Source organism: Salmo salar, chromosome ssa04 (assembly GCF_905237065.1).
Source record: "Salmo salar chromosome ssa04, Ssal_v3.1, whole genome shotgun sequence".
Taxonomy (NCBI): Eukaryota; Metazoa; Chordata; class Actinopteri; order Salmoniformes; family Salmonidae; genus Salmo; species Salmo salar.
The window spans coordinates 86,536,074-86,549,150 of NC_059445.1; the positions used below are offsets into that span (position 1 = coordinate 86,536,074).

General features: G+C 38.5%; 1 protein-coding gene and 1 long non-coding RNA gene across 5 annotated transcripts in view; one reads left to right on the forward strand and one right to left on the reverse strand.

The window, feature by feature from the left end:
• The first annotated feature begins 2,365 nt into the window (after positions 1-2,365).
• LOC106604028 (uncharacterized) lies at positions 2,366-5,113 on the forward strand. Its single transcript, XR_001328566.2, has 2 exons — positions 2,366-2,718; positions 2,872-5,113. It is a non-coding gene; the product is annotated as an uncharacterized lncRNA (long non-coding RNA).
• A 2,381-nt stretch (positions 5,114-7,494) lies between these two features.
• The window catches only part of LOC106604029 (integrin beta-like protein A), a 36,923-nt gene continuing 31,340 nt past the window's right edge, over positions 7,495-13,077 (reverse strand). Inside the window, exons 6-11 of one of the 4 annotated variants that reach the window (XR_001328567.2) lie at positions 11,751-11,892; positions 10,981-11,127; positions 10,221-10,276; positions 10,002-10,084; positions 9,579-9,926; positions 7,495-9,540 (exon numbers count right to left, since the gene is read on the reverse strand). Coding sequence is in view for 1 of the 4 variants with exons in the window: in XM_014198360.2 (XP_014053835.2) it covers positions 9,846-9,926; positions 10,002-10,084; positions 10,221-10,276; positions 10,981-11,127; positions 11,751-11,892 (509 nt within the window). In the remaining 3 variants the exon portion in view is untranslated. Of the gene's footprint in view, positions 9,927-10,001; positions 10,085-10,220; positions 10,277-10,980; positions 11,128-11,750; positions 11,893-13,077 lie in introns of all 4 variants that reach the window. The other 3 variants (XR_006769695.1, XR_006769696.1, XM_014198360.2) reach the window with 3 other exon arrangements.

Sequence of the window (13,077 nt, forward strand, 5' to 3'; positions counted from 1 at the left end):
CTTGGTTTTTGCTCTGACATGCACTCTCAGATATAGGACCTTATATAGACAGGTGTGTTCCTTTCAAATTATGTCCAATCAATTGAATTTACCACAGGTGGACTCCAATCAAGTTGTAGAAACATCTTAAGGACGATCATATGGAAACAGGATGGACCTGAGCTCAATTTCGAGTCACATAGCAAAAGGGTCTGAATACTTATGTAAATAAGGTATTTCTGTTTTTATATTTAACACATTTGTCAAAATTAGCTTTGTCATTTTTTGGGGTATTGTGTATAGATTTACAAGGAAAAATAATAATTCAATCCATTTTAGAAGCTGTAACGTAACAAAATGTGTAAAAAAGGTGAAGCGGTCTGAATTTTTTATTTTCTTTTTGTAGATGGTCCATGAATCAGCATATGCAAACAGGTACGGGTAGCTGCAGCCCAATATGGCGACCGGCGAGTGGGCGAGTGGGTGTGGAAAGGAGTATGGAAAGTGAATCGGCTAATTGGGTGAAATTGTTGCCACTTTGACCGTTTTGCGTTGCTGATTGGGCTGCATGAAAAGTCACTAACCCGGCGACCAGTGCACCGGTGTTGTATGAGCATTGCCTGCCGACCTGAGACCTTAACATGAAATAAAATCATTGGAGAAGAAGCCACATTAGGTACCACTGGTGACACAACCTGTCACGACTGTCGAAAGGAGCGGACCAAAGTGCAGCGTGGCTGTAGTTCCACATTTTATTAAATCTGTGAAACTTTGCAAAACATAAATAGCTGAATATGACAAAACAACAAACCGTGACGCAGAGGTGAAACAAACACTACTCAAAATATAATAACCCACAAAACCCAGGAAGAAAAACCCTTACTTAAATATGATCTCCAATTAGAGACAACGAGGACCAGCTGCCTCTAATTGGAGATCAACCCCCCCCCCATAGAAATAGAAAAACTAGAACTTAAACATAGAAATACAAAACATAGAAAAACACAAAACACGCCCTGACCTACTCTACCATAGAAAATAACCACTTACTATGGTCAGGACGTGACACAACCATTATACTCAGCTGGAAGCTTCCGGTTGTGTCGCCGGTGGTAACTAAAGTGGCCATTTTGTTTTTGTTGTTGTTCTCCCATTATTTTATTTCAATTAAGATAACAACCTACACAACAAATACATTCCAATGAGAACCATCTACAGTAGATGTCACCTTGGTGTGGGTATGTGGGAGTTAATGTAATGTAGCTAGGTGCACACCCGTTAGCAACTACGGCCCTTCCAGATGAGTTTAGATTTGTTTTGTGGCCCCTATCAAAGTTGCTCATCTCCGGTCTAACCTAACCTACTGTTGAGATATTAACTGGAATTTGATGTAATTGATGTATTTCGGGTTCAATTACTTGAATTCCATTTTCTTTCTCTTTTCAGTAAACTCAGTCACACAGTTTCTCTAGATGTGTAACGTAGTAGGAACTTGTAGTTTCCTACAGGTCAATAATCTACATAGTTTAGTGGATAAAACGTGGTAATTAACTACAATGACCATAATCCATTGCGTATCTACTTGTTCTTATCTGGGTTTCTATTTGGCCTGCTACTGAAGAGACAAGAATGCGCGATCGTGAGTGGATCGTGAGTGGATATAGTGAACCGCGTTGCTTCGTGATTAATCTGTACCTGAAAACACATGATCAAAGTGATTGATAGTTGACATTCAGCGGTCATAAAAGTGCGCCTTATTTACTTTGAAGAAGTAGAAAATAGAGATTTTGTCAGACGGCGTATACAGCAGCAGAGATGAGCGGATGACTTGGAATGAAATAATAAAGTCAGCAAATAAAACCAATTTAATAAAAACACAACTGAAATATCGTATTAAATGAATGTAAATAAATGATGGTTAATGAGCAGTAATCGGAAGTCACTAACTATGATGGGACTTGTATTAATTGTTTTATTCTGTGTTGTTACAACATTCAACTCAAATAATCAAAACCGAAACTGTGATTACAAAAATAAATGATTAACGGAAACCCCCAAACCGACTCAAAGCACTAATTATAATATAATTGCTCAGCACTACCTATAGCAGAGCTCTTTCCCACCCCCACTCCATTTTCACATTGTCCACGCTATCCAGAATTATTGGGATGGCCTTACCCCATTGAAGTTTACATTTTAAACGGTTAGGGTTAGTTTTAGGTTAGGGTTAAGGGTTAGTTTTAGGTTATGGTTAAGGTTAGGGTTTAGGGTTAGTTTTAGGTTAGGGTTAAGGTTAGGGTTAGGGTTTATGGTAGGGTTTAGGGTTAGGGTTTAGGGTTAGGGTTTATGGTAGGGTTTAGGGTTAGGGTTTAGGGTTTATGGTTTATGGTAGGGACGTGCCAAGGGCCCCTGATAGCACTGATGCTTTCCACACAGAATTCAACCCAAATAATAAAAACATGAATCGAAAACCGTGATTTTTGTATTTATTATAATGAGCCGAAACTAAACCCTGTCCACACGCCCAGTATTTTCCTTTCGACACACCCAGTTGACCATAGTCCAGTCTCCATATTGAGCTGCAGCTAACTACCTCTCTATGTGAACGTGAGTAAATTACCTTGAAAACAACGGCCGGACATCTAGGAAGCAGTCTCCGGTTTGTATTATACCTCGGTGGTGGAAACGGAACAAATATCGACCGGATCTTATTCGGACGACAACAACATGTAATTAAAGGTACAATATGCATTTCCTAGTTGCAATAATGCTAATAGTTGGCCTAATTTCAGGTTATGTGACAAAACAAGCCCTCTGAGTGTAGTGAATCATTGTATTATCTAAACCGTTGTGAAATCCTATTTTAAATAACCACAAATATTATGGTTTCAGATGTTTTGAAGCCGGTGTACAAAACCGAAAGTAAACGACGCAAAGAAGCATAGAAATAGCAGATCTACCGCTTCTCAGACTTGCTTTCAATGAGAAGACCTCGATCTATAAAGGATATTATTATTATTTTATTCTTTATGAAAGGTGTAACCAAGTCTTCTGAGAACACAGAGAAACATGGCTACAGTCTTCATCTGTTCCGTCTGTACCGAGATTTTCACCGGACATATATCGCTGAGCTGCCAACACATCTTCTGTAGTCGATGCCTCCAGAAGAGTGTGGACGCTGGTCGCGTCATCTGTCCAGTGTGCGGAGATCTAATCACGTCGGAGAACTTCAGAGTCAACAGAATACTAAGGGACATGGCAGATGAAGTGAGACGGAGAAGAGTTGATCTCAGAGTGTTGAAGGGGAATGAGGACGTTGATGTGAATATCTGGGAAAGCTACAAGAAGAAGAAGAAGAAGAAGAAGAAAAATGTTAAAATATCAAAGTCCTATATGAAGGAAGGCCTGGCTGTCAGAAAGACAGAGGGGAAGCTGAAGTCTTCTCTGACCACTGGTCCCTGGGAAGGTATACTTTTTGGTATTATGGCCTTTTGTTGCTTTATTTCTGTACTGCCTTGTGTTGTCCTTCCTTGTGTGGAAAATGTGTCTGTAACGATGTCAGGAAATGCAGCCAAGGTGTTCGGATCTCTTTTGGTGTTCATTTCTATGTTTGTTGTCTTCGGAGTTGTTGCTCATTCGGTGGATTTTGTGTTGAAAAAAGTTTAGACTTAAAGGATTTTATTATAGTAATAAGTGATTGATTGCTTTTATGCAGTGTTGGAGAATCACCGGATGCCGCTAAATACCTTTCCCAGAAGTTTGGTGGTAGTTTAACAACTTTTTGAAATGAATTACCTTATTGAGTTGACCACATCTATAGGTTTATGCCCAGTTTATTGTTGCTATAAGTGTAGTAGATTTTACTATCAGTTGTAAAATGATATGTTGTGAAGTTAGCTTTAAACTGCTAACTGGTTATATGGAAGGAAAGGACGATGGGTTTATTGTTGTAAAACTTTCCCCTGTAAATTTACCAGCATTATACTGGTACCAGAGTTGCCAGCGTAATACTGTAATTTTGCTTTACAGCAGAGATGCTGTAATATATTTTACAGTACCTATTTTCCTTACTGTAAAACATATTACAGCATCCCTGCTTTAAATTTACAGCTGTAAGGTTTTACAGCTGTAGTATTCAAAGTTGAGGTTCGTGACCCCCACAACTGCAGTCGTGTTGCCAACAATTTTATTTTAAATTGTTAATATTATTATTTAGTGTTATTCTTTTTTTATGAACAAAAAAATAAAATATTAGACAATATAGAAACATTTTTGAGAAAAGATCATCTGAATTTTTAATTTAAAAAAAATGTATTACACTACATGTATTTATTGGTTTCTTTTCAGTTTGATAACAGATTAAAATGTAATGAATTTAATGTTATTTGTTTATGTAAAAATAGAAATGTAGCTAATTTTAAGGTTGTGTCATTATATTTGGAAATTCTTGCGAAAAAAATGGGGTCCCCGCTGAAAACGTTTAAATACCACTGTTTTACAGTAAGGAAAATAGTACTGTAAAATATATTACAGCATATCTGCTGTAAAGCAAAATTACAGTATTAAGCTGGCAACTCTGGTGCCATTACAATGCTGAATATTTACAGTGAAAAACTACCTGAAATCTAAATACAAAGAAATATATATATACATTTGTACATAAAATACATGAATTCAAATAGCTAACAACATTAACTACAAACTAACAACATAATTGACAATAGAAGTAACAGCAATTAACACGTATGTAACCAAATAAGAGCATCATTACAACACTAATTTAAAACTATATTGTGTGGGGAGGGGGGTGTGTGTGGGGGGCAAAAGAGAGAGAGAGGGAGATTTAGATTAAATTGGGATTGGGTACAATCCTAGATCTATGATCAGGGACTACTCTATTCCGGGTTATTGGGGTTCAGAGGCGGTCAAACACACAGCGGAAAGTCGGCATCATGTGTTCCTCATGGGGCTCCGTAACAAACGTCCTCGGGTTCTGATTGGTCAGCTCTTCTCAACCCTAGGACAAGCATAGAAAAATAAAGAATAGAATGAAAGACGGAGAGCACCAGGGCTGTTACTCTGGGGGTAAATAGAGAGACAGAGAGCACCAGGGCTGTTACTCTGGGGGTAAATAGAGAGACAGAGAGCACCAGGGCTGTTACTCTGGGGGGTAAATAGAGAGACAGAGAGCACCAGGGCTGTTACTCTGGGGGGGGTAAATAGAGAGACAGAGAGCACCAGGGCTGTTACTCTGGGGGGGGTAAATAGAGAGACAGAGAGCACCAGGGCTGTTACTCTGGGGGGTAAATAGAGAGACAGAGAGCACCAGGGCTGTTACTCTGGGGGTAAATAGAGAGACAGAGAGCACCAGGGCTGTTACTCTGGGGGGGTAAATAGAGAGACAGAGAGCACCAGGGCTGTTACTCTGGGGGGGTAAATAGAGAGACAGAGAGCACCAGGGCTGTTACTCTGGGGGGGTAAATAGAGAGACAGAGAGCACCAGGGCTGTTACTCTGGGGGGGTAAATAGAGAGAGGACAAGGGACATATCAAGCTTGTGTTGTGTGTACGTACTTAACTACAAATCTACAGGAGGCATAATCTATTACTGTAAAGAAATTAATACAGAATGTTTTGAGTCATTCCTCCAGGAGGCTTCCAATTACAGTTAATAACAGTATTTTTCAGCATTTTACCCATAATGCAGTGCAATCTATAGCATTAATGCTGTAAACACACGTATGGTAATTTACTGTGCATTCTACAGTGTTTTAATGTTGAAATGACAGTCTTACACTATATAGCTTTTCTCCATTTGAAAAGACACTAACCTATTTGTATTGAAATGTAATAAAAATATAATTCTGTTAAGACGTTTTTTTGTTTTTCCATCACTAATACCCTTTTTCCTTCACTACTTAAATGATAATTGCTCTTGTGTTTGCAACAGAGAGATCCTTTTTAAGAAAAAAACATTATTGTCACAACCTGCTAAAGTGGCTGTTCATCTCTTCAAAGGAGCTCTGCGGTCTAAGGCACTGCATTTTAGTGCAAGAGGTGTCACTGCAGTCCCTGGTTCAAATCCAGGCTGTATCACATCTAGGCTGTGATTGGGAGTCCCATACGGTGGCTGTACAATTGGCCCAGCGTCGCCGGGGTAGGCTGTCACTGTAAATAAGAATATGTTCTTAACTGACTTGTCTAGTTAAATAAAGGTTATAAAATAAAATGTAAAAAAGGAGGTGTTTAACCAATCCAATAACCATCCATTATAGTTCAATACCTCCATGATAATCAAATACATGAGTTCTGGTTTACGATATACAGTACTTCACAGTTAGTTCAGTTTAACTAGGTTAGTCCAGTTTAACCAGGTTAGTCCAATTTAACCAGAATGGGGGGAAATCTGAATAGAACACTACTGTTTGCCAGTGCCAATTATATAGGGGATAGGGTGCCATACTGGACATAGCCAGAGAAAGAAAGTGTGTGTGTGTGTGTGTGTGTGTGCCTCTCCTCACTGCTGCAGTCAGCTACAGAGGAGGAGGATGTAATGATGTTCTCCAGCCTGAGGAGGGTAATGACGAGCAGGAACACCAGCAGGCTCCACGGCTGCCATGGAAACGGAGGTGGGGGAGAACTTCAGGAAGGTTCCGTTGTCAGGGGAGATTCCGGATCCTTGGAGCTCGTCCAATGGGAGGTCCATCCCTGACATCCTGACGATCGGAATTAGACGGATCTTAGGGAGAGGAGAAATAGGTTGTTACAGTAAAGTGAATTCAAAGCCTGGTATGTGGGAACCAATACATTTAGTTTGCAAAGCAAGAACATAATTAAATGCTAAACTTTCAATTTTTTTGTGTGCAAATATTCAGGATCAACTTTTTGCGTACCTTATTGTAGTTCTTGCGTTGCGTACTGCATAGGGTATATTTCAGGCTTTCCTATATCACAAAATATTCCCAGGATATTCCTGATTTCCACGAATCAATCCCGTACAAACCCACAAATTGTCAAAGCTAAAACACCTACCTTGCAGGATTAACAATTCTACTGGGCTCTGCCTATCCAATGGCAATTCTATTATTTATTGTCCCTAGTCCCTACAGATCTGATAGAATCCGCTCTGCCTTACCACTGAGCTAGTATACAGCTAGGGACTGTTCCTCAAACTCAAGGGTCTTACAGTAGAGTGGGCTATCCCCTAGGTCGAGCTCCTATACTACCTCACCCTGCAACCCAGCACCTTCTCAGGATCGTCCAGGCCAGATAGTCGACCTTACGACACTATGAGTGGACACTCTCTCCTGGGTTGGTTTAGTCCAGAATCACCCCTCATATGACTCCTACCAATGCACTCAGTACCTTTAGTTGGGTCTCAGGTTCCTTCATACCAGCAATTCAGGTTCCCGATGGACTAATTAACCAGATGCTATAAATCCTCAATTAATCCAGTGTGTTTCAGAAACCAGGAGTAAAACGACATGCACTCCTATGACTCTTTGATGACACCGAGTTTCAGAACAATAAAACAAGTTTATTCAAAATTCCAGAAACAGGCATTAAAAATCACAGATCAATCAATCAATCATAAATCAATATCCCCAATCGATGATAAGCAAAAATATAACTTGGATTAAATTGAGAGATGCCTTCAGCGCCCATAACTAAACCCTTATCTAAACCCTTATTAGTGTGTGTCAATAAAATATGTTTGGTCTATAACAATTTTATGAGAAGCACAGTGTTCAATAACAAGAAAAACAAGTTCTTACCTTCTACAAATTATAAACAGATTTTTGTCTCCCCCTTCAGGTTTCTCAGTCCCTCAGTTGGTGTCTAAAAAACTAACAGCTACTAGAACACTCCTATCAGTGAGGTAACCTTTAGGGTTCCTCCTAGAATGTACTAGAACATTCCTATCAATGAGGTAACCTTTAGGGTTCCTCCTAGAATGTACTAGAACACTTCTATCAATGAGGTAACCTTTAGGGTTCCTCCTAGAATGTACTAGAACACTCCTATCAGTGAGGTAACCTTTAGGGTTCCTCCTAGAATGTACTAGAACACTCCTATCAGTGAGGTAACCTTTAGGGCTCCTCCTAGAATGTACTAGAACACTCCTATCAGTGAGGTAACCTTCAGGGTTCCTCCTAGAATGTACTAGAACACTCCTATCAGTGAGGTAACCTTTAGGGCTCCTCCTAGAATGTACTAGAACACTCCTATCAATGAGGTAACCTTCAGGGTTCCTCCTAGAATGTACTAGAACACTCCTATCAATGAGGTAACCTTTAGGGTTCCTCCTAGAATGTACTAGAACACTCCTATCAATGAGGTAACCTTCAGGGTTCCTCCTAGAATGTACTAGAACACTCCTATCAGTGAGGTAACCTTCAGGGTTCCTCCTAAAATGTACTAGAACACTTCTATCAATGAGGTAACCTTCAGGGTTCCTCCTAAAATGTACTAGAACACTCCTATCAATGAGGTAACCTTTAGGGTTCCTCCTAGAATGTACTAGAACACTCCTATCAATGAGGTAACATTCAGGGTTCCTCCTAGAATGTACTAGAACACTTTCAGAATAAAAAACCAAGTATATTAAAAATCTAAATGAATCTGAAGTTAAAAAGCTTCAGTAAAAGTCTTTCTCCAGCAGACGACAGGTTCTTCTAGCAAACTCAAAGAGAGTCATTCCCTTCCCATGAAACCTGCTTCCTTTATACCCTTAATGCCTCTTCTGATAAATCATCAGGATGACCACCTGCTCCACTGATGCCTTCGGTGGTTAACACCTAATGAATGCATCCATCTTCTCAAAAGGTGCTTTTTCAGCCCCCACTAACCTCCACGTTTTCCCACCTAGGCAGAACGTACGCTTCAACCTACTTGCTGCTCTGACCTGGGGATTTCCAGATCAAGCTAGCACCCTTAATATACTTCATGAACATCAACTTCTTAAAACATACATTTTTCAAACATGAAACTTTCCTATTCCCTTCACCCTCCTACCTTTAACTAAATTATAGTCTTTCTACAACCTAATTTATTACTCAAGTTATATCTCAATACATCAATATTTTAAACATTTCAACATTATAACATTTTACCATTATAACGTCTCATTATCAACCTCCTAAGGCCTTGTCCTCTAAGCCTAATCAAACACAGTCTATATGATTCACACCTTAAGGAAAACAACATTATATCTCCCAATGTTTAATAACCTGTCTACAGGAAAGAACCTCAGTCTACCTTTGTACATTACCAAACAGGAAAGAACCTCAGTCTACCTCTGTACATTACCAAACAGGAAAGAACCTCAGTCTACCTCTGTACATTACCAAACAGGAAAGAACCTCAGTCTACCTCTGTACATTACCAAACAGGAAAGAACCTCAGTCTACCTCTGTACATTACCAAACAGGAAAGAACCTCAGTCTACCTCTGTACATTACCAAACAGGAAAGAACCTCAGTCTACCTCTGTACATTACCAAACAGGAAAGAACCTCAGTCTACCTCTGTACATTACCAAACAGGAAAGAACCTCAGTCTACCTCTGTACATTACCAAACAGGAAAGAACCTCAGTCTACCTCTGTACATTACCAATCATATTTATGTTGCATTTCTTCTTGTAGACATAAATCATTTACTTTTAAATCATTCAACTAACATCCAGTAAGACGTAGTGTCAGTTAATTCAACTAATCTTGGCAACCCACAGGAGATTATTACAAATCAACCGTATTCTGTCATTATAAGGAATCACTCCTTCTTCAAAAGAACTATCTGCAGAATCAGAACCAGGAAGAAAAGACAAGTAGAAGTGAAGAAAGTCGAGCTGATTTCCTGTTCCTCCCTCAGGGACTGATGTCATGAGTGGCTAACAGGCGTAGCGTGAAGTCCCCTGGCAGCCCTAGTCTGATCAGTTCCTCACGGAGCTGGAAACAGAACACACACAGTGATTATCAGGTAGAGCTGAGGAGAAACCTGTCTGATCTGACAGTGACACTGACCTGCTGAAACACCATGTTTCTGATGTAATTATCTGTCAGTGGGATCAGAGCGGACACTTTTGTCCTCAGTACAACAACGTCTCCTGTGGAAACACAGTTAGTCCACATTATTACAACACACATACACACATTTTATTTTATTTTAATTTGAGACTAGGAGACTAGCAGAACACCAGGAAGGGGATCATTAACCTCTTCCTGTAGTGAAACTGTACCCACCGCTTGTGTTTCCAACCCTGACGATCACACAGCGCAGCTCAGAGTGGTACGTGGAACTGAGAAGATCAACAGAACAACTGTTACACCATTCAGATCTTTGTTAAACAGCATTTAATAAAACATTACAAAACCAAACCAACCACATACCATTGGTTTAATGAAACATGTTAAACCAAACCAACCACAGACCATTGAAGGGAAATGCAGGTTAAAACCTAGTCAGTTCCACAACTGAATGCATTTAACCAAAATGTGTCTGAATGTACATTTAACTGATAGTCTTGATAGTAGACTACAGAAATGATGGATTATGCTAGTTCACTAATCAGGTTAGTCATGCTAGTTAATTAATCAGGTTAGTCATGCTGGTTAATTCATCAGGTTAGTCATGCTAGTTAATTAATCAGGTTAGCCATGCTAGTTCATTAATCAGGTTAGCCATGCTAGTTAATTAATCAGGTTAGTCATGCTAGTTAATTCATCAGGTTAGCCATGCTAGTTAATGAATCAGGTTAGCCATGCTAGTTCATTAATCAGGTTAGTCATGCTAGTTAATTAATCAGGTTAGCCATGCTAGTTAATTAATCAGGTTAGCCATGCTAGTTCATTAATCAGGTTAGTCATGCTAGTTAATTAATCAGGTTAGCCATGCTAGTTAATTAATCAGGTTAGTCATGCTAGTTAATTTTGTGCCTTTATTTAATCAGGTTAGTCATTATGTTGTGCTATAAGTTTCCAGTTGAAGTGGCTGCAGACTGACCTGTCGTTCACTCCCTGAGCGATGAAGCACACAGGATAGTACCCTCCCTCCTCATCCTCAGTGGGCGTCCATCTTAGAAGGTACTCTCCTGGATCAGTGGTGTTCTCTGTGATACCGGAAGGTCCACTCACCAACAGCTCTGAAACCCTTAAACACACAGGGAGAAAAAAATACAGTCATTTTAATTTTTTATTATGAACCCCATTAGCTGTTGCTGAAGCAGCAGCTACTATTCCTGGGGTCACACAAAACATAAAACATGACATTATACGTTACATTAATAGACAAGAAAAGCTCAAGGACAGAAATGCATCACTTCAAAATCTGAATAAAATAAACAAAAATCTCCTTTCTTGAAATGGAATGTGTTAAAAATGTCTTGAATAAAGTTGACATGTCAGTTTATGTATTGACTGTAGATGCCAGATCAGGAACCATATCAGTTTATGTATTGACTGTAGATGCCAGATCAGGAACCATATCAGTTTATGTATTGACTGTACATGCCAGATCAGGAACCATATCAGTTGATGTATTGACTGTATAGTTGTATTTGTGTTTATTATGGATCCCCATTAGATGCTGCCTAGGCTTCACAGTCCCGCTGTTCCATAAGATGTATTTGTATCTGTTTTTTAAATCTAATTCTACAGCTTGCAAGGGAGGAGCGAAAACCCGCTGACACACTGGTTCGTCTAACTATTGCGTTTAAAACCCCTGATTTAGTCTATACCTATCTGCTATGTGTTCCCACGTTTCCTTTCTCTTACGTGGAGTTGGTAGCCTGTGCTCTGACAGTGATTTCCAGGGGTTGGTCTGCAGAGGCGTACAGCAGTGCACCCTGGGCTGGTGTTGGAGACAGGAACATGGGTAGGTACAGCCCCTCCATACAGGATGTCACCGGGGGGTCCACTGAGAGACAAACCATGGAGTTGAGATACAACACATAGCGTCATGTTTTTCAGTATAAATCATTACCACAACTCCTCTACTATGCTACAGGGTTGGAAACTGCATAAAATGTAATGACAATCAAATTCACTACTTCTAATACTACTGAAAACAAGCCATAGGCATTATCTTATTCTCTACAGAGAAACGACTTATTAGAAACTACCTAGATATAAAGATAAACTACCTAGTTATAAAGAAACTAGCTAGATATAAAGATAAACTACCTAGATATAAAGATAAACTACCTAGTTATAAAGATAAACTACCTAGTTATAAAGATAAACTACCTAGATATAAAGATAAACTACCTAGTTATAAAGATAAACTACCTAGATATAAAGATAAACTACCTAGTTATAAAGATAAACTACCTAGTTATAAAGATAAACTACCTAGTTATAAAGATAAACTACCTAGATATAAAGATAAACTACCTAGATATAAAGATAAACTACCTAGATATAAAGATAAACTACCTAGATATAATACCTAGATATGAAGATAAACTACCTAGATATAATACCTAGATATGAAGATAAACTACCTAGATATAATACCTAGATATGAAGATAAACTACCTAGATATAATACCTAGATATGAAGATAAACTACCTAGTTATAAAGATAAACTACCTAGATATAAAGAAACTAGCTAGTTATAAAGATAAACTACCTAGATATAAAGATAAACTACCTAGTTATAAAGATAAACTACCTAGATATAAAGATAAACTACCTAGATATAAAGATAAACTACCTAGTTATAAAGATAAACTACCTAGATATAAAGATAAACTACCTAGTTATAAAGATAAACTACCTAGTTATAAAGATAAACTACCTAGATATATAGATAAACTACCTAGTTATAAAGATAAACTACCTAGATATAAAGATAAACTACCTAGATATAAAGATAAACTACCTAGATATAAAGATAAACTACCTAGATATAAAGATAAACTACCTAGTTATAAAGATAAACTACCTAGTTATAAAGATAAACTACCTAGTTATAAAGATAAACTACCTAGTTATAAAGATAAACTACCTAGTTATAAAGATAAACTACCTAGTTATAAAGATAAACTACCTAGATATAATACCTAGATATGAAGATAAACTACCTAGATATAATACCTA